Source organism: Falco punctatus (genome assembly GCF_963210335.1).
Source record: "Falco punctatus genome assembly, chromosome: 18".
NCBI lineage: Eukaryota > Metazoa > Chordata > Aves > Falconiformes > Falconidae > Falco > Falco punctatus.
This window is the reverse complement of record NC_137598.1, coordinates 4851050-4871609: the sequence shown is the minus strand read 5'-3', so window position 1 is coordinate 4871609 and position 20560 is coordinate 4851050. Positions and strand designations below refer to the sequence as shown.

The window sequence follows — 20560 nt, the reverse complement described above, 5'->3', positions numbered from 1 at the left end:
CACCCCGGCGCCGCATTGAACCCCCTTCCTTGCAGGGGGGCACCTGGCACGTGCTGAACACGGCCCCAGCCCCCGGGGGGAGCGCAGCCCCCAGCCCCAGCCCTCGGGGGGAAGCGCAGCCCCCGGGGGGAGCGCAGCCCCCAGCCCCAGCCCTCGGGGGGGAGCACAGCCTCCAGCGCTCGGGGGGGAGCGCAGCCCCCAGCCCCAGCGCTCGGGGGGGAGCGCAGCCCCCAGCCCCAGCCCTCGGGGGGGAGCGCAGCCCCCAGCCCCAGCCCCCGGGGGGGAGCGCAGCCCCCAGCCCCCCGGGGGCAAGAGCAGCCCCCAGCCCCCGGGGGGGAGCGCAGCCCCCAGCCCTCCTCTCTTCCACAGGGGAAAACAAAATAAAAGGGAAAAGCAAAGCTGTCTGTAGTGAAGCCCAGCCAGTGCGTCTGAGGGGCAGGACTGGGACCACGACCACCCAGCACCCCCCCGGCAGCTCGCTGCCTTCGTGCCTGTCCCTCCATGGGAACTCAAGTGGATCTCCCAGCGGCGGGGGGATCAGGGATCTCCTCCAGCGGGACCCTTCCCCGGGGGCGGAGGCAGCAGCTCGGAGCCAGGCGCAGGAGGGAGGGCGACCACCGAGAAAGCCCAGGCTCTGTCCGCTCCCTTCCCCCAAGCCTTTTTTCCCCTCCTCCCCTCCTTTTTAAAGGGCTAAACCTCCTCAAAATAGTTTCCTCCTCTGACAGTCAAACTACAGCTCTGCAGACGCTCCCCCCCCCCCCCCCCCCCCCACGAGAGCAGTGTGGGCTTTGCCCTGCTGGGTGACCTGCCACTCTCATCCTGACCGAGCAATTTCATCTTTTCTTTCCCTTCCCAAGGTGCAACCCCTCGCTGCTGCGCATCAAACCAACCCTCCAAAAAGGGTCCTGCAGCAGATGGGACACGCTGATGGCAGGAGGGGGTCGTGCACCCCCCTCCCAGCTGGGCAGGGGAGAACCTGGACCATGTGCTGAGCCCACAGCAAGGTAGAGGGCTGCAAAGGGACTTTTTTTGCCTGCTTTGTCCTCTCCTCCCGGCTCCACGGCCACCCAACTCGACCACATAGTGCATGTGGTGACACCACAGCCCAACACACACACCCCCAAAATGCAGAGTGTGCAAAACCCATCTCTGCTCAACAGTTTCTTCCTGCAAGGCAGCAGGGAAAGGGGGCAGGAAAAGGCGCCTTCCCACTTTCCTCCCGGTTCATCCTACCCTGCAAGAGAAGGGACTTTGCAAGGACAAAAGTAAACAAAAAGACACAAGTCCCAGCGATACAAAAGAAAGGAAAGTGGAGGAAGGATGGAGGAGGCAGCCCAGGGGCAAAGCCCCAGGTCCCACTTGGCCGCTCCCACGACCATACAGTCTATTCAAGGTGTTGGATTTTAAAGGCGCTCCCTGACACAGCTAGGGGACAAGAAGGTGGCATTTCGGCATTTGCCACTTCCAGGCTGGTGGCAGAGCCAAAGCAAAAAAAAAAAAAAAAACCACACACCAAAACAAACAACAACAACAAAAAAAACCGAACACAAAACAACCCCCACAAAAACAAAACAAAAAAGAAACCACCCAAAGCAAACCAGTGCGAAACTGGAGCACAGAGCAAATGCTCTTCCTTTGCTTTAGCCCAGCTGCTCAGACCCTCCCTACGCTGCCCCACAACGGAGGGCATCATCTCACTAAGAGACCTAAGAGTATATTAAAGCAAGGACCCCAAACCAGACCAAAGACTTGGTAACGAAGAAGAAAGCGGATCAACGCATCAGATACAATTATTTTGTACAGTCAGAGTTTATATTTTGAAAAATGAGAAAGGAGAGGAGGAATTAGATATTAAAAAAATAGCACTGAATGATAAAGCGGTAGCAGTCCCTCTACCACTACAAAACTGCAACAACACACACACGTACACACGGAGGCTTAACAACACCGAACTCCCACTGACTGTGATGTGCACCTCAGTTTGCTGGTCTAGAGATACTGAATGCCTGAAGCACACCAAGGACAATTGAAAACATCTGCATGGCTTTAATGGGAATCCTCCAACGGAAAATAAGCCATCTCTCCCCGTGTCTGCGTTGGCACATCCCTGAGTCACATTCTCACTCCTCTCCTTCAAAGTCAAGGCTCCTAAACAGAAAAACAGGACAGGGAGAAAAAAAAAAAAAAAAAAAAAAAAAAAGCATCATCAGTGGAAGATGTGCCAGCTGCAGCTGATCCAGCCCTGTCCAAGGGACCATCCAGCAGAGAGGAGCTGGTTTGCGTGCCGTGGTACTTGCTGCCTGCTCCCAGCACTGCTGGCCAAAGCACAGGAAAACCACAGGCATGTACCACTGCTTGCAGAGGAGCATTGTTATGGTCACATGCCATCCTTTACCTGTTTCCTCCTGGATTCAGAGTGTTTCCGTGTTCATAGTGAGAGCCTTCCATACGGTCGTTTTTGCCATCTCATCGGAGATATTAATCTCTGAAGGATCAGCCCTGCAATAAATAGTTTGCATATCATTCCACGATTACGGGAACTGATGCCACCAAGTGCATTAGCATCAGCAAGAACAGGGGGGCCCACAGTGCCGACGCTCCATGGAAGCGCAGGAGGTTTTGCTGGACAAGGCATTTTGGGGGATAAGCCTGAGAGCTGCAGAGCAGCAGCTCTGTGCAAAGGCTCTTACTGGGGTCAAACACAAATCCTGCGGCCGCTCTGCTTGGGGTCTGAGCCCTGCGTTCACCTCCTGCAGCCCTGCCCGTAAAAACTTTTCCACCCAAGCCGACTGCTGGTTTCTGTGGGTTCCTCAGTAAAGATGCAAGTGGAGAAACCTGGCCAAACTCATCTTGCCAAGGGTCCTGGCACTTGGCGAGGCTTTACCTGTCACTGCTTGGCTTTGGGATAGCAGAGTCGCTGGTCTTCCCCAGTTTCAGCTGAACTGAATTTGCAGCAGCAGCAGCTTCCATCATCTTCTGGGACTCCTGCCCAAGAAGGGAGAAATCAAGTTCTGTGTCTTTGATCAAAGTGGAGATCAACGAAACACCCCGTAAACACATTGCATCCTGCCCTCTCCTCCTGACATGGGGCAGCCGTGTAAAAACACTACTAGGAGCAAAGCTTTCCATCATAATACTGATCACCGTCTTCATCATAAGGCTCGTTTGAAAAATCATACCTCTATTCAAGCGTTCAGCTCACCGCTAATTTCAGAAAAGATGGTTACGAGGTGGGATCCTGGCTATTAGGATCTATTTCTATTTCTTTCCGATCTTCCCCCAACATTTTTTAAAGACAAACCGCGACAGAAACAAGCAAATCTCACAGCCCAAGGGAGGTGTCCAGCCCCAGCAAGTGTTACCTCTTCTTCTTTGGCTTCATTTTTGGCATCATCCAACTTCTTCTTCTTGCTTTCTGGCATAAGGTCATCCAGAAAGCTGAGCTCTCGCTTCGAGAAGCAGAGATCCATCACTTTCCGGACAAAAACGAGAGCCAGCACCTTCCCGAATAAAAGGGGAGATACGGTGAGGCCAGAGGTGATGCTACACCTCACTCCAATGCCGCAAGCATCCCGACGCCCAGCAGCCCCAGCGCTTACCATCATGGGAAAGATGATGGCGGCACGGGATGCCTTGATGGCCCAGAGCAGGACGAGGCAGATCAGCTGGATCACGGTGAAGAGATGCACCTTTCGCAAGGGGACGTGCCGCAGGTAGATGAAATCTGGCTGGTGTTTTGCTGGCATCCAAAACAGCTTCAAGCGATCGAAGAACTGCAAAATAAAAGTGATGCTGCTTGTTTCCTGCTGCCGTGGAGAAGAAATAGCAGGGAGCGGACACGCTGCATGCTGTCAACAAGGCCGTACCTGAATTCCTCTGAGCGACGATACGCCCATGTAGAGGAAGACACCATAAAGCACAGGCATTGGTATAAACTGGGAAAAAAGAATGCAATAAGCTGTTGGTTTAAATTGCGCTGTCAGTATCACCACTGCCTTCTACAGGCATCGCCTAAGACTGCCTAAAGCTTTCCAGTTCCCACAGGGCTCCAGATGTGCCGGACTGTAACCATCATGGATTAGGTTTGTGCCAGTGAGCTAAAGCTCTGCTTTAGGCTGAAGTTTTGAGCTACACTTCATCAGAATAATCCTATTTTCCAGACAGGTAGGAGGAAAATAGGCAATTTCACCCATGCGACGGTAGAAAAACATTTCTACGTTCTCTTGCAGCAACACGCAAAAGCAACGCGCCTACTTTGAGCCCAGAGATGAGATGACTCTCTGGGAGGAACACAGACGGGTGCTGGAAAGCATAACTGAGCTGGTCCCACCGTGGGTCAAGCCCCAAGCGCTGGGATCACCACCTCCTCCGCTCCACTGCTCCAAAGGGGACTAGCTCTGTATAACCTCCAAAACTCTCACGGGTGTTGGGCGTTTTGCCTTCTCCTCTTACCTTCAACACAGAAGTGAAGAAGACCGAGCAGCCCATGAGCACGAAGATCATCAAGCCAGTGACCCTCTGCTCTCGTATCCCCAAAAACTTGGGTTGTTCTCCTGGAGCCGAGCAGTCAGACTCTACTTTGAGGCTGTTCACGTGGGTGATGGACAGGACGGTCGCAGCCACAAACCAGGGCAGCCCCATCACGGAGCACACCCCCAGCATCACAGCCACCATGAAAAGGTCCAGGTGGTACCCACATCCTTTCTGCGGGGAGCAAAACAAGCAGCAGAGCATCCCACGGCACAGGAGCAGGGATAACATCACAAGTCACATTCAAACCCTACTTGAGCGCCAAGCCAACTTCTTGGAGATGTAAAACAAGAACGGGAAACAAACCCGGATCTATCCAGTCTTTGTGCAAGCACCTTGCATGACAATCTGGCAGGAGCTCGGACAGAGAGACTGGGGTTTTCCATTCATAAGGAAATTTCATCCACTTGCATTATCCCTGGCAGCTCCAAGTGTTTTGTTCCCCCAGCTGCTGCTGACATTTTAAAACAAAAAACGCTCTTCCATGTTGCTCTAAGATTCATTTGCTCCTCCAAAAGATTGCTCCTCAGAGCTCCCCTGCCTTTAGCTCCCTCTGCCACCATTAACCCCGGGGAGCAGCTTGCCCTGGAGCAATGCCCTCACAAAGCAGCTGGAATAGCAGCTTCTCCCCATACGTGCAGCCCGCACCGGGTTGGGGACAGGGTCATCTCTTGCAGCCCCTTACCTTCAGCCTGTGCTCCTTCCTGTTCACAATCACAGCCGTGATCTGCTGGTCCATGAATATCAAGATGGTGCACAGCAGAGCTGGGATCAGCGCGGCCAACACCGTCCACCATGGGTTCGGTCCTATGGGGTTGATGAACCACCCACGGTCGTCTCTGGTCGGCTGCAACAAAGCACACGCATCAGCGGCATCTCTGCTGCTTTGGCCTGGGGTAGGGGTCCTTTTCTGCACCCCCATGTCAGGGCACCTCCCAGCCCTGCCTTCATCTCGGTCTCTCCCTGGGGTTCATCAGCGCCAGTGTCCTCTTTGCAAGCACCGGCAGATACTTCTCCCATAGGTATCTACTGTTGGGGCCGTCTCCTCATTTCCAGGAGGAAACGAGGCCCTTGGAGCTGGAAGAGGAGATGGTCACACCAGCACCATCTCCTCCAGACTCAGCCCTGTCCTGCCCCAGCATCACCTTGTGGCACCCCCAAGGGCTGAAAACAGCTTCACCATGCCAAAACACCCCGTTACCTTGAACATATGGGGGACGTGGAGCTTCGGTGACGGGATCCCAATCGCAAAGTCAATGAGCACCATGATGACAATGGTGAGGAAAACCGCAAAGTCACTCACCATGGACCGTACCTGGGGCAAGAAAGCAGAGCGGAAAGGGGCATCACAAACAGGGCCATGATGGGAGACGGAAGAGCTTGGGACATCAGGGATGTTAGGGCTGGGTAACAACCCCACCACCCTGAGGACGTGCAGCCAGATCCCTTGGTTACACACTGTTGCTGCATTTGTCCTGTGAGATCTGCTGCCAGGCCACAAAGGAAGTTTTCTTAGGTTGAAAAAGGATTTTCTAAAAACAACCTTAAAAAAAAAAATTAAAAAAAGGAAAACAGATGTCTGCCACCACAGCCACACTCAGCTAAAATGGGGGTAAGGCACCACAGCATCATTTGTTCCTCAAGAGGAAGAAGTAGCGGGGTTTGTGCAGCTCCTCATCGAAGGCAACTTGAGCACATAACGCAGAGAAGGTGGGAGAAAAACCCCGACCAGACCACCAAACTTTGGAGGGCCCGATTTCCCATTGCCCAAGGAAAAAGTGCCCTCTGGGGCAGGTCGCGGGGCAGGTGGGAACTGCGACAGTCACGCTGCGCTCTCGGGAACGCGCGAGGGCCATCCAGGCTGAAGGAGCACTTGGCCTTCAACGTCAACGTTCCCCAGCTTGACCAAGTGGTGGCAAATACTGCTCAGTGCTCCAGGAAAGCCACCTTGGGAAGTGAGCGTGGACACGGCTGCTGGCCACCATCTTCCACCTACTTTGGTTGGGAAGTAGCGGCTGGTCTTGAACTTCTTCAATAAGCTCGACAGGACGAAGGTGGAGAAGAAGAGGATGCAGCACCAGAAGAGGACGTTAGGTGCGTAGGGGCCGTTGTGTCCACAGGCAGGTCCTTGAAACTCACCACGCAGATGCCGGCATTCCTGGAGAAACAGAGCGTCAGGACACAATGGCAGCGCGCGAGCAGCAAGACAGCCTCGATAACCGGGGGCTTCTGAGGATCCTGCTCCAAGGGCCATGACCTTGTGCCTGCTGCTTCCAGGAGGACAGTTACATCCCAGTGATGCTGGGGACAAGGTGGACTGGACAAGGCAGACTCTCTCCTTCGCGGGACCAAGCGGGTTACCACCACACGTTACATTTAGCAATGACTTTTCAGAGCAGCGCTGGCACGGTTGGAAGCCCATCATCACCTGAAGGGCTCTGGCTTTTGCACCACGCAAACGCTCGTGCACCCCGCGGCCGCAGCGCGAGGAAGCGGTGGCTCGGGGCACTTACAGACACCGTGAGATTTTCCCAGGTGATGCCAGACACATCGATCTTGTTGCTGTCCCAGAAACGCAGGGTGTCGTTGCTGGGATGAGTTGGTGCCTCGCACTTACAGCTGGGAGGAGAGAGGTCAAGAGAGGGGTAAGGGAAAGGCGATGGAGGTGCAGCCCTGAGCTCCTGCCAAGGGGCAGCGGCATTTTAGGGGGAAAAACCCACTAGTAGGTGGTGAGGAAGTCAAGCTTGCTGTGCATGTGCACAGGGTAGGTCTCTCGCAGGTGACTCAGCTTCTCTAGCGCCTCGTAGATGAAGATGATGCAGATGAGGGAGGCAAAGGCTTCTTCGGTGAAGCGGGTGATGTAGCACACCAAAGAGCTGGCGTCGGTGGCCACCAGCACGATGCAGAAGAAGGCAGTCCACAGCCCGATGCACGCCCGCAGGGAGAGATAGGAGAGCGTGTACTCCCTGGGAAACCAAACCAGAACAAAGGGTGGAAAGACCAGCAAGAGGCTCTGAGCCCTGCCTGCCTTCGGGGAAAACGGGGAGCCATTTCCGAGCGTGTCAAGGCTGCGCGTGGTAAAAGCACTTTCGACGTGCTACTACAGACTGCCCCAGGGCTGTGGTGCGGGGTGGGGGCCACCAGAGAGGCCCATATTTCATTATCATTATTGAACAATTCTCTTGAGTTAACGCCTTGGAGGCTAACTGAGGTCAGGTCCCTCTTGGGGAAGGTGGTCTCCCTGATGGATCATCAGGACCACCCTGATGCCCTACCATCAAGACCAGCTGGTTTTCCCTCATTCCCAAACCAGAGGGGATCACCTCCTCGTCCTTGTGCAGCCCACCTCGGGACTCCACATCCCTGTGGTTCCTCCTCCTGCTCCCACTGCTTCACTTGAACCTTAAAATCCCCAAACAATCCCACCCATCCTTTGGAGACCCAGGGCTCTTGCACCGTATCACATGCTAAAGCAGCAGCATGCGATGCCCAGGACACAGAAGACCACTCTAACAACTACCACTAGGAAAAACATCTTTTCTCCATCACTGCCTTCTACTGAAAGGCTCTCGCAGCACCCAGCCTTACTTGCAAAATTTGTAGAGGATCTTCTCAAACACAAGGACAGGTCCGGTGCTGCCAAGGATGGTGAGAGGTTGCCCGGCAAAGAGGGAATACACCACGCCGGTCATGGATGCACCCAGCAGCGACTCCATGGCACTCTGCCCGGGGAGGAGAGGCAGCGGTGAGGAAAGAAATCACTAGCCACTGGGGGAAACAAAAAAAAAAAAAAACACAAAAAAAAAGCCCCCCAAAAATCCAAAGCAAAGTCACTGCAGCAAGGCCTTTTCCATTATTTTTATCCTCCCCCACGCCACCCAACAGAGAGAGGTGCTCACTATGTGGCCATTGGTTGCCTCCCCCAGCAGCCCCCCAAAGGTGATGACAGGGGACATGCAGGCACAGTAGAGGAAGAGGAAGGATGCCAGGCACTGCAGGCTCAGACCATCCCGAAAGTCACTCCAGAACCATGGGGCTTTCCGCTTCACATCCAGGACCAAACCCCCAAAGAGCCTGGAGGAAGGGAAATAAAACATCTGTAGGCTCGTCTCCTGGAAGAGCACATGGAGTTTGCTTTGCTGCAGAAGGGCAACCACAAGCCGAGAGGAACAACTGCCCTTGCTGAGAAGCAGCACTTGCCTTCACCCCACGGTGTGGCCCCTGGGCACCCAGGCACACAAAAAAACCCCACCATCTCCAACAGAAAGAAAAAGGACCCAAGCTGAGAGCCCATCCCCTCTTACTGCAGCAGCCCCTCGCTGTGAGAAGCAGCAGAACTCCGTCTTGGAGGTATTTATGCATCTGCTGCCACCCAAATCCAGAACACCTGCATGCAACGATGCTGCGGCTGAGCCTGGCTGCCCCCATCTCCCACCCGCCCAGCCCAGGGGACCACGCTGGTGCTGTGGAGCCCCTTCACGGCACCCACGCAGCCCCAGGCCCTGCTAGAAGAGAAAGGGCATGCTCAGATTTGAGAGGCAAAGAGAAAAATCCCCGAACTATGAAAGCTCACACCTTCCCGTCCGCTCCAGTTCAGGGCCGCTGTGCTTCTCCGGCTTGCTGTGCGCACGGTCATCGAGAGCTCCTGGTATCTTCCGTTTCTCCTGTTCAAATGGAAGTGAGCTGGAGGTGTGTGTTGGTAACCACCAGCTTCTTTTCCTTCTGGTCTGGGTACTGTGTCAAACTGGGACCTTGTGGATCTGGGCTGCCATCCTGCCCGTCCCCCTTGCACCGCCCTCCGTCGCAGCACCCACCTGCGACGGGACGTTTTTGGGGGGCTCGATTCGGATTGATGGATCCCACTCTCCTGGCGGCAAGACCGTGACCTGATCCAGGAACTCGTCCACACCAGCCACAAGGTCAGCCCGGTTCTTGGCTTTATAAGCAACGTCATGGAAAACCTGCCGAGAGGAGACAGCGTGGTCAGAGGACAACCCATCTCCGATGTCCTATCAGTGCAATAAGCTCTTGGCTAAATGCAAGAGAATTTCCCCGTTTCCCGCTGGGAATGTCAGGAAATATTCCCCCAAAAGCAAAAACCTGCAATGTGGTCCTTGTAGTTATCTCCTCCACGAGGCCCCCATCCCCCATGGCACAGCGCAGCCGTTTGCTTAAAGAGGAGAAGGTGTACTGGCCCTGGCCATGCCACCACTGGGGACAGTGCGCTGGGGACCCCGGGGAGAAGGATGAGGCGCAGGATGCATCGCGGGGGGGATTTCAGCCTCCAGGATGTGGGGTGGTGCAAATGCACCCGCTCGCTTTGGGGTGCAAACAAAGGGAGGGTACTTGGAGAGCTGCAGGTGGCTGGGACAGCTACAGCTCTTCTTGCTACTAGAGAGACAGGAGAGGTGAAGAAATTATTCATATCTCTTATCTCGTCGCACCTCATCTGTCATGATAGTAGCCATGGCCCTGCCAATCTCATGGTACTGGTGGGCTTTTCCTTCTGGTCCCAGCAAAACAAACAGGAACCTGGGCAAGAAAAACAAAATGAGGCAGAAGAACGTGTCCTTGCTCAAAGAGAACCCAAGGAAACCACCGGGAGCTCCCAGGCCGGAGCACAAGAGGGGACACGGAAGCTCACCGACTCCGCAATGACTTTGAAATGCATCAAAACCGATCGCAAATTTAATTTTTGGGCCAACTTCCCGTAAAATTGGCCAATGGGTATGAAAGACACAGCAGGGAAGGGAGGAACAAAGGAAAGGAGATGGGAGCGGGACGACGCCAGAGGCGCGCAAATAGGAGTTGTGTTGTTAGTTTTTCTTCAAATCAAAACTTTGTGCTTCTCGTTCAGACCTGGTTGGGATGGGAACTTCCGTCATGCCCGAGAGGAGGACAGCCGGGGTCAGGCGGACAAACGCCACGATGGGCTGGTGAAGGAAATCCAGGTTTCCCACGAGCACGTTGGACGCTTCAGCCCCGGTGGGAATTTTCTTCATGAAGTGCAGCTCCGCCTGGGCACGACACGCAATTTTCAGGCCATTACCCAAAGGCAAAGCCCACAGCATCCTCTCCAGCCAAGTCTGCAACAGCAAATCTGGCCCAAGCAGCATAAGAAAGCTACGAGTGTCTCACCTTGCTTAAATCCGTTATGTTGGTCTCGTGGTTCACCCCATTTTTAGCTTCTGCCGTGGTGGGAGAAGGATGAGGGGTGAGTGTTTGGGCTGGTAGGAAAAAGAAAAGACACTCAGAAAGACAGGCAAGGACCAGCTGGGACGCTTCTCCTTTGCCAGGACAAGTCTAATGGGGCCAAAGCCCAGCAGAAACCTTCACCTGGTGCCAAAGCCCGGCAGAAACCCTCTCCTGGTGCCCAACCCTCCAGGAACCCTCACCTGGTGCCAAACCCTCCAGGAACCCTGACCTGGCCTGTCGAGGAGGTGCAGGTCTGACTGCTTCTTGCTCACATCAGCAAATGAGCGGACAATGGGGAGAAGGTTGTTTCTTTTCTTCTCGTTCTGATGGTGATGCTTCTTCAAAAGGACATCTCGAACTCTTGCCCGCATGTGCTCGTCAAATTCCGCGGACTGCTCTTGCTGGCCCAGGATCATATCTGGGATGGCAAAGGCAAATGAAGCCGTCAGAGCAGAAACCCCCCAAGACCCGGCCCCAAAGCCCCCAGCAATGGCTGTGCCACGCAGGTGATCCTAACGCCAGGGCATTTTAACACAGTTCAGCCTTTGCAGCGAAAGCAGGAATCGCCTTTTGCTAAAAGCCATCATCAAAGTGTTTATTCATCATTCCGCTAAGATAATTATTTCCCATTCTAAATAATGCAATTTTCTTGCCCTGTCTGGCCTTTCTGTCTGACTCTACACATTTAACCGAGCCCTAAGCACTCGATAGCACAGGCTTTCCCAGAGTTTCCTTGGCCGATTGACTGCAAATTGCTGAGCCCAGGGAGAAACGTGCTATGAACGGCTCCTACTTCTCCAGTCCTTGAAAGGGCTGAATGGAGACCTGCCAGTCAAAGATAATTTCTCCAAAGCTGCTTTTTCAATTATTTCAATTCTCTTCCCCACAGAAATACTCTGTTTGGTCATCTGCCAGATAAAATCTGTCTTTAAATCTCTTAATTCCTGGACATTAAGGGAAAAGAAAAAAAAAAAAAAAAAAAAAAAAGAACATGAGGAAATGGCTTGTAATAAATAGCTGATTTTATGAGGTTCAGCTCTTAGGCAGACTCCGTGTTTCTGAGAGCTAAGCCCTGAAAGACAGTCCTTTTTGGCTGGAGAATATTCTCTAACCGCTTCTCTAACCACACAGATGGCTTTCAGAAGGATCCCATATTGGAAGAAAAAGCTGGTGCGACTACTGCACACCCAGTGTACACCCAAAACCAAGTCACAACCTAAAAACACAGTGGGACTTCTGGAGAAGGACCCGCCAGCAGGGCAGGGTTTGGTTCAGGAGTGAAGGGCACTGTGGCGAGCCAAGCTTGGCTGTTCCCAAAGCGATGCAGCGCCCACGATACCGGCAATCTCTTCGATGCTGTTGGCGCAGATGTCCAGCAGCACCGTCCCGTTGATGAGGCAGCTCCTCAGCTCAAAGAGGCTGTGCAAGGACAGCGTGGCCACGTAGGGCTTGCTCCAGCGCTCGCCGCCGTCTTCCACGTCCTCCTCAAACTTCAGCCACCTGCGGACATCGGGTGCGATCAGCTCCATTGCAAGAAAACAGCCTCAGCTCTGCAGCCCCTTTGACAGAGCTATGGGGTGGCAAGAGAAAGAGGCTCCTCACATCGGCACCGGTGGGTGCAAAAGCTTTGTGTGCCGGAGAGCAGAAGGCAGAGCCCACAGGCACTGCCGGCGTGGGGACTCCTCTCCCACCACAGCCAGCAGCAGGGATTTACCTGGCCGTCTCCTTCCACTCGGCATCTTTGCCCTCTTTCATGCAGATCTCATCCAGCTCGGTGAACAAGTCGTGAGGGACGTGCTGCTCGTCCTCCTCGGTCCCGAGGATGAACTGCACCCTCTGGGACGGGGTGTCTGGGGGCAGAAGACAAAGTCCGGTCCCGTTACCATGCCCGAATACAGCCTGTCACACTCGCGTGTGAAGTGGGCATCGGGTCGGCACCGGGTCAGCCAGGGATACTGGGCTGGCCCCTCTCCCGGGGGTCTGTCCGGGCTTGCACACAGCCACAGAGAAGGATCTACTCCACCTCTGCTAAGGATGGGCTGCTTTCGTGCCCCGCATTTCCATTCCTAAAGCCAGGATCCCTCTAAGGAAGATGACCCCAAATTTACAAAGCCACTTTCCCTGGGCAGAACAGCAAGCCACACACCCTGGCCACAGGGACCTGCTTGCAGAAGACCCCAGCACCCACGTGGCCCCAAGGAGTTTAGCAAATGCCACGGCGGGACTTACAGTGGTATCCCTGCTCTGTTGGGGCAGACTCCTTCTCCCGTTCCCGTTTCCGATGCTTCTGGCTGTGGGGTCGGTGATGCCGGTGGCTCTGCCTCACCAGCGGCATCCGCACACCCACATACAGGGTCCGATGTCCTGCAAAAAAGCGGCATTTGCATTGCACTCAGTATCGTGGATATGGTCGACGCAGACGCCCGTTAATTTTTTTTCCTTATTTCCAAGTCTATTTCACTTGAGCTTTGCTACAAGAAAGCAAAAACAAGTGATGGCTCTGGGCCATCTAAAAATGCCCTGGCAGTATCAAACCACTTCTCCAATTCCAGCTTTGGCTGGACAGCACTCAGGCTTGCTCATTAAGCAGCGACAGAAGGTAATTCTGTTCAAAATCTCTGTACGGCACCAGGTGACAGGAGAAGATCAAATCGGTGCCATGATAATGAACTCCAGAACAAAACACCAAAATTTCACAGCCCCACGTCCGCAGCCATCAAATTATTCTCCTGACCTCCCCAAGCCAGGAGCAGTCCCTGTGAGACAACAAGACGTGAATTATCCAGCCCCGTGGCTAAAACTCACACCATGGCCTCTGGGGGGACTTTCTGCCTCTGTTTCAAAAGCCGTGATACTAATAAATGTGAAAATAGTTGTGCTGCTTTATTTGGAAGCACGGCACGTTTTGGTGCACATGATGTGGCACTGAGCAAGGGACGTGTCAGGGACGCTGCGCAATGGGGAGACGCGCTGGGCTGCTGGTCCCTCCACCAGGATCTCAGCAGGGACTCACCTTCCAGCTCCTCCTTCTCGTAGTGAATATTGACAACATTGCTCGTTCTTCCCTGGTCAATCACCGCCTCTTCGTCGTGTCTCTGCTTAGCAATGAGAAGAAGGTGAAGGTTGGGGCTGGCTGTGCAGAGCTCCCTTCCATCCTCCCAGCCACCATCCACCCCTGCGTCCGTGAGCATCACTCCTCTGCAGGCACAGCCCTAAGAACATGGGCTTGTAGCAGGTTTTTTTCTTCCTGTGCCCAAACAAACCAGCCTATAACATCACCTGTGTTGTCTACAGTGTGATTCTGGAAATAGTTACTACAGGAGGAGAGGGATGAGTGCTTCAGGCAAAAAAAGACCAAAACCAAAACAAACTGGGGGAGGGAAAAAAAAAAAAAAAAAAAAAAAACAAACACAAAAACCTGCACTTTTGATCTCAGCAAGTTTCAGCCTCCAGACGTGATACCTGCAGGACTCACTAGATGGCACTTGGCCACAGGACATGGCCACCAACACCCTCCAAAGGCCCCCGAAGGAGAAGCGTCATCCTCAGCCCAACGAGGCTTGGGCTTCCCTTGGTGCAAACAAGGCGCTTTCCACAGAAATCGTCATTTTTCTCCTTGAGAAAGCCAAGGGCTGAGAGCAATGCCCTCCTCGCCTGAAATTCCACTGCCGGCACTCCCTGAAGAGCATTTGTGCCTTAAAAGCCGAAGGAGAACAACAGCAGCAAACAGAAATAAGTCCTTTTGCTTCTCTTTTCCCCTTGCCGCCAGGGCAGGGAAGGGCATCACCAGCACTGCTGCATTCAACAAACCCTGCGGCTTGAAGAAGGGCCACCTGGAGACTCCCGATACCTCTCTTCCCCTCTTCAGGCTGCGCTTCTAATTGCTATCAATTGCTTAAAATACTAAAGAAAATATGCTGCCAATGCTTCATTCCTTCTGCCTTGCCTGCGTGGACGGTAACTAATCCAAGAAACCCAAAAACCTGTTACCCATGCAGAGAAAAACTCCGCGGTGCCCAGACACGCTTTAGTTTTCACTGATTTTCAAATTATTCCTCTATTAAAGGCACGAAGGGGAAAGTTTGGGACTATTGAATTGCTGAGGTTCATCTTTGCAAGCCCATGGCCGTCATCACAGCCACCAGAAACTAACCCGAGATGCGCAACCAGTGGCTCCATTTCTGAAAGCGAAGTTTGAAGAAGAGCAAAATACCCAGAAAAAGGGGGAACCGAAAGGGCTGTTGGACGAAATGCTGGAAGCAAGAGCTGCACCGTGCACTGGGGAGCAGCCCGCAACAACCAGCGCTGTGATTTTCAAGGAAAACCACAAATACTGTGCTGCCCATTGTACTAATAATAAAGCATTACCTATGGAGACTTATGAAAATATAGAGAATAAACAACTTATTATGATTTAAGCTGCAAACGCTAACGTGAAGGCGGCTTTTCATCCCCCAAATTACTGCTTCGCCTGAGGAGCATCACCTGCAGCCACGCAGCAGCGGTGCTCGGGAAAGCACACGCCTCCACGTCACCAGTTAATTTGGCAAGTGAGAGGAAGAAACGCTCCTGTCTGGAAATGAGTTTGCTGGTCCACGCGTACTAATTTCAGAGCCGACTTGTTGCTCCCTCCCCAGCAGCTCCCGGCATTCGCCCACATTACTCAGCAGCTGGATTATCGCGCGCCTGTGGCTTTCCAGTCCTCTCTCTGATCGCAGCCTCCGCCAGCCTCCCTCCCTTCTTAGCAACCCATCTCGCTCCCCTCTGGATTTGCCAAAAAAAAACCCCAAACCCCAACCTTGGCCAAGGAACAGGATGAAAGGGCTTAATAAAACCTCTTGAAATGGCAATTTTAATAAAATAGCCGTTTAAATAAAATCGCAAGCTGGAGCGCATTATGTGGCTGTCAGAGTGGGAATAAACGAAGCAATTTGGGAGTCGCAGCTTTTAGACGCCTTGTGTGTGACATGGGGAAAGTCTCCTTCTCTCCTAGAAACTGTTTTGCCTCTGTGCTCCAACCAGTGATGCTGAACCTGCCCCCCACAGCCCTCCTCAGCACAGAGCATCTCCCCCTGCGCGTCCTTCCGCGCTCAGGGGAAACGCCGATTGGATTTTGGGAAGACTTTTCCCACTTTTGGGGGGGATGCTCAGCCCCTCAGCAGAGCCCTGGCCATGCTACCTGTAACTCTTCCAGAAGTGTCTTTTTGTAACCCCCATTCCAGTTCATCCTCACTTCCGTCACCAGTTTTGGGGGATAATTGAACCTCCAGGTCCGTCAGGGGGTCAGAGCCCCCTGGGACACAGGGGCAGCCCCCACCGAGGGGAGGTCAGTGCACCCCAACTCCAGAGACACAACAAGGGACCGTTCTGCAGCCAGCGTCTGTGACGCGGATCCAGGCAGTTACACAAAGCCAAGCACCCCGAGACTCTTCCCACTTGGAAAACTTAGTGGATGGGGAGAAACCAGCTCTTTTTTGAGCAAAAACTACCCGGAATAGAGAAATGGTTTGTAAATGCCACATCCTGCTGGGGCGAAAGCAGCATTAGTGCGTATGACAAAGCACACGCTATCACAATACAAGTGAGGGATGAAATGTCATATGGTTATGAAATGTCATAACCATTATGGGGTGGCACTCACGTTCATCAAAATTTCCAGCAAAAAATCAGGGTGTTTCAGGAAGATCTGGCTTTGGCACGGCCTCCACCCCTTTGGTGTTCCAATAAATCCTCATCAGCCAAACCAAGTCCTGGCACGGTACGGAAATGTCCAGAGCAGCGATAGGTCTGACACTCTTCGCTCCCTCCAGCTCTACTTTATTTTCCAAGCTGAGCTAATCTGTCATTTCCATCCTATAAAATCATTTGCTCTAATGAACTTCCTCCCCATCGCCGCTCAGCACAAAGGTTAACTGCCTGGCTTGCCCTGAAAGGCGACACTGGGTGTAAAATAACACGGCGAAGGAAGGTGACACCGAGGTCTAATCAGTTAAAATCCCGTCATGATCCAAGCTCGGATCCCCACTGCTTTAGTATTAAAGCTTCAGGAGCAAAAATAGGAGGAAACGGTACAAGTGGGCCCCTCTGGATCCAGGGTGAGATGCTCTGAGCATCCCACCGCCCCTCCCTGGCCATTGCAGCATCCCCGAAATGGTGGCAAGCCTTGCACGGCGATGCCGCCAAAGGCAACAGCTCTGCTTAAAACTCTCAGTTCTGCTTAGGCCACTCAAGTGGGCTCGGAGGGGTTATTTCACAGAGGAAATTGCTGGAGGACTTAAGTATTTAATAGACCTGCGGGGCTGCGGACCCATGGGCTTGGGGTGGGATGGGATGGAGCAGGAAGGAGAGATGCCTCCAGAAAGCAAGTTACCGCATCCCAGGATGGCTACCAGCACTCGCAGATGCTTTGCCTTCCCTCTCCATCCTTCTCCACTGCTGACAGGTGCCTAGAAAACAGCAAATCGTCGAAGCTGGGCTGGGAAAGGGGACGCCGAGCTTTGCATCGCTCCCTTTTGAGTTTTGGAGCAGCCAGAGTTGTTCCCCTTCACTGTTTTCTAAGCGCAAAGCTCCGGCTGGCTGCTTTGAAGCTGGTTTTGTTGGGAGGCTGAAAGTAATTATGGCTTGTAAAAATGAAATCACAAATCACGGGCACAAAGGAGGAAAGCCTGTATCGACACGGCTGCAGTGAAGCCCTTGGTGTCATGAGCTCGGTGCATCCTCTTCCCCACATCCATCTCAAGAAAACTTCTCCAAAATATTACTTTGCTGTGATATTTTTGTCCCAGCAGGAGAGGGGGGTTGAGTGTCCTGCCTCAGTTTACCTGTCTCAGTGCAGCTCCTCTGGTTAAGAAAGAAAAATCTTTCCCTGGGGAAGCTTCGGTGTAATTGAGGACGAGTAAAAGCACAAAGCCGAAGTTCAGGTCTGGCTCTAAGTCCTCCTGGTGCCGGGGGAAGCCGAAAGCATCGTGTGAGCCGGCCAACCTCACGTCCCGGCCCCCTCACCCCATTGCATGCAAGGAGAACCGGCCCCTGGCAGTGAGGGGGAGGATTAATGTAACTAATCTCACCCGCAGTGTAATTAATAAAACTGATCCCACTGTTATTATGGGATGAGGGTAACACGGACCAAACTGGAGACTGCTTTGGTGGCAGAGCAGGACACTCCCTCCTTGCCCCTCTCCATCTCCACCCTGCCCGGATGAAGCCACCATCCCTGTGGCTCCGTCCTTTGCTATGGTGGTGGCCAGCAACGTCCCCCAGCTCCTGGGACAGGATTTGACCCGTGACAGAGACTGGACCCGGGTGCTTGCCATGGGAGGGGACAGGTCTCCAGAGCCCCAAAGTGGGGCTGTGGCCGGGGAACACACCTCATGGCCAAGCATCACCAGGACATGACGGTCACTCCTTCCTGAGGAGCATGTAAATTCCTTCCAGTCTTCCCCATAAGCTGCAATTTCAGGGCAGATTAATTGATCCCCCACCTCTCATTTGCCACTGAGAGCAGCTCCTCCAGCTGGGTCCCATGGGTGCAGCGGCCAGTCGGACAAGCCCTCCCCAGGACAAGGAGATGCTGAAAGAGGGGGGACCACCCAGCCGCCTCCTGCCTGCACCCCGGCACCAGCTGCATCCATGCAAGCCTCTGGTGGGGACAACAGCTGAGCCCCCTTTGTCCCCCCCTCCGAGGGCCTGCAGCATCACCGGGGGGTCACATCGAAGGGACAAGGGGGGCCGGTCAGGGAGGCCCCCCAACACGCAGGTGCCTTCGTCCCCTCCTCACATCACTCCTGCACCCACCTTGAGCACCCCTCGTCCCCCCACTTTGCGCCCCCACCCCCCCACCTTGCAGATGCCTTGCTGATGCCTCACACTCCCCTTCAGAGGCCTGGCAACCCCGTGCACCCCCCAGCACCCCATTTTACAGAGAACTACCGCCCCCCTTACCCCTCCCCACCCTGCAGATGGCCTTCACCCACCTTCGCACGCCCCTCACAGCCCCCCCCGTGCACCCCCCCTTGCAGACACCTTGTCTCCCCCAGGCACCCCCCCACCTGCTCCCCCTGTCCCGTCCCCCCCCCCCCCCCGTCGGAAATGCCGCAGTGAGCAGCCACGGAGCATCCTCCGGCCGCCCCGGCCCGCCCCGGGGTACCGGGCATCCCCCCCCGCCGCCGCCGCCCACCTGGTAGCTGAGGATCCCGTCGGGCTCGTTGCTGCCGGCGGGCATGGCTGGGCCGGGGGGGGCCGGGCACCCCCCCGGGGCTGGGGCCAGGGGGGCCGCAGCCGGCTGCCGCCCCGGTGCCGCTCACACCGGCTCCACCATCTCCCGGCGCCGGGGCCAAACCCCGCCCAGGCCGGGAGGAGGCGGCGGGCGGGGGGAGGAGGCAGGGCCGGGGGGGCCGGGGGGCAGCGCCCGGTGGGGGTGCTGCGGCCCCGCTTCGGCAGCCCCCCGCCAGCATCACCCTCCCCCCCCCGCCAGCATCCCCCCCCCCCCGCCCCGTCCCCTCCAGCACCTGAGCGGCCCCCTCCGGAATCATCGTCCGCGGGGCCCACCAGCATCACCCCCCCCAGCAGCACCCCCCTCCAGCATCCCCTCCAGCATCTGCCCCCCGGCAGCACCCCTCAGTCCCCTCCAGCAGCACCCCTGGATTTCCTCCAGCATCCCCTTCAGCATCTCCCCCCGAGCAGCACCCCTCAGTCCCCTCCAGCAGCACCCCTCGACTCCCTCCAGCACCCCCTCTAGCATCTCCCCCTCAGCATCACCCCTCAATTCCCTCCAGTATCCCTTCCAGCATCCTCCCCCCCAGTATCACCCCTCAATTCCCTCCAGCAGCACTTCTCAATCCCCTCCAGCATCTCTTTCAGCATCTCCCCTCCCAGCAGCACCCTGATACCCCTCCAGCAGCACCCCTCAATCCCCTCCAGCATCTCCCCCCCAGCATCACCCCTCAGTCCCCTCCAGCAGCACCCCGGACTTCCTCCAGCATCCCCTTCAGCATCTCCCCCTGAGCAGCACCCCTCAATCCCCTCCAGCAGCACCCCTCGACTCCCTCCAGCACCCCCTCTAGCATCTCCCCCTCAGCATCACCCCTCAATTCCCTCCAGTATCCCTTCCAGCATCCCCCCCCCCCAGTATCACCCCTCAATCCCCTCCAGCATCTCTTTCAGCATCTCCCCTCCCAGCAGCACCCTGATACCCCTCCAGCAGCACCCCTCAATCCCCTCCAGCATCTCCCCCCCAGCATCACCCCTCAATCCCCTCCAGCAGCACCCCGGACTTCCTCCAGCATCCCCTTCAGCATCTCCCCCCGAGCAGCACCCCTCAATCCCCTCCAGCAGCACCCCTCGACTCCCTCCAGCACCCCCTCTAGCATCTCCCCCTCAGCATCACCCCTCAATTCCCTCCAGTATCCCTTCCAGCATCCCCCCCCAGTATCACCCCTCAATTCCCTCCAGCAGCACCCCTCAGTCCCCTCCAGCAGCACCCCGGATTTCCTCCAGCATCCCCTTCAGCATCTCCCCCCGAGCAGCACCCCTCAATCCCCTCCAGCAGCACCCCTCGACTCCCTCCAGCACCCCCTCTAGCATCTCCCCCTCAGCATCACCCCTCAATTCCCTCCAGTATCCCTTCCAGCATCCCCCCCCCCCAGTATCACCCCTCAATCCCCTCCAGCATCTCTTTCAGCATCTCCCCTCCCAGCAGCACCCTGATACCCCTCCAGCACCACCCCTCAATCCCCTCCAGCATCTCCCCCCCAGCATCACCCCTCAGTCCCCTCTAGCAGCACCCCGGACTTCCTCCAGCATCCCCTTCAGCATCTCCCCCCAAGCATCACCCCTC

The 20560-nt window shown here is 55.2% G+C and overlaps 1 protein-coding gene across 3 annotated transcripts; it reads right to left on the bottom strand.

Annotated features, from left to right (window-relative positions):
* Nucleotides 1-1790: 1790 nt before the first annotated feature.
* Nucleotides 1791-19092, bottom strand: SLC4A8 (solute carrier family 4 member 8). Of its 3 annotated transcripts, none has more exons than XM_080367928.1 (25): nucleotides 18902-19092; nucleotides 13739-13823; nucleotides 12955-13089; nucleotides 12440-12575; nucleotides 12065-12225; nucleotides 10955-11143; nucleotides 10669-10757; nucleotides 10390-10547; nucleotides 9975-10062; nucleotides 9345-9491; nucleotides 9106-9194; nucleotides 8430-8604; nucleotides 8119-8252; nucleotides 7251-7496; nucleotides 7044-7149; nucleotides 6527-6688; nucleotides 5732-5845; nucleotides 5216-5377; nucleotides 4453-4704; nucleotides 3867-3935; nucleotides 3600-3773; nucleotides 3363-3500; nucleotides 2885-2985; nucleotides 2396-2499; nucleotides 1791-2148 (listed from the first exon to the last, which is right to left on the bottom strand). In XM_080367928.1, the coding sequence occupies exons 1-24, from the start codon at nucleotides 18944-18946 to the stop codon at nucleotides 2412-2414; spliced, it is 3243 nt and encodes a 1080-aa protein (XP_080224054.1). In that variant the 5' UTR covers nucleotides 18947-19092; the 3' UTR covers nucleotides 1791-2148; nucleotides 2396-2411. The 3 variants fall into 3 exon arrangements, with proteins under 3 accessions (XP_080224054.1, XP_080224055.1, XP_080224053.1); XM_080367929.1 differs by having other exon boundaries at nucleotides 13739-13820; XM_080367927.1 differs by lacking the exon at nucleotides 18902-19092 and having other exon boundaries at nucleotides 13739-14874.
* Between the last annotated feature and the right edge of the window lie 1468 nt (nucleotides 19093-20560).

Excerpts from the sequence above, each read along its gene's own strand:
- SLC4A8 (XM_080367927.1), bottom strand. The coding sequence starts at position 13,916 with ATGCTCACGGACGCAGGGGTGGATGGTGGCTGGGAGGATGGAAGGGAG. Across the intron at positions 13,090-13,738 it reads CGAGAAGGAGGAGCTGGAAG|GACATCGGACCCTGTATGTG; the intron begins GTGAGTCCCTGC and ends GCTTTTTTGCAG. Across the intron at positions 3,774-3,866 it reads CGTCGCTCAGAGGAATTCAG|TTCTTCGATCGCTTGAAGCT; the intron begins GTACGGCCTTGT and ends TTTATTTTGCAG.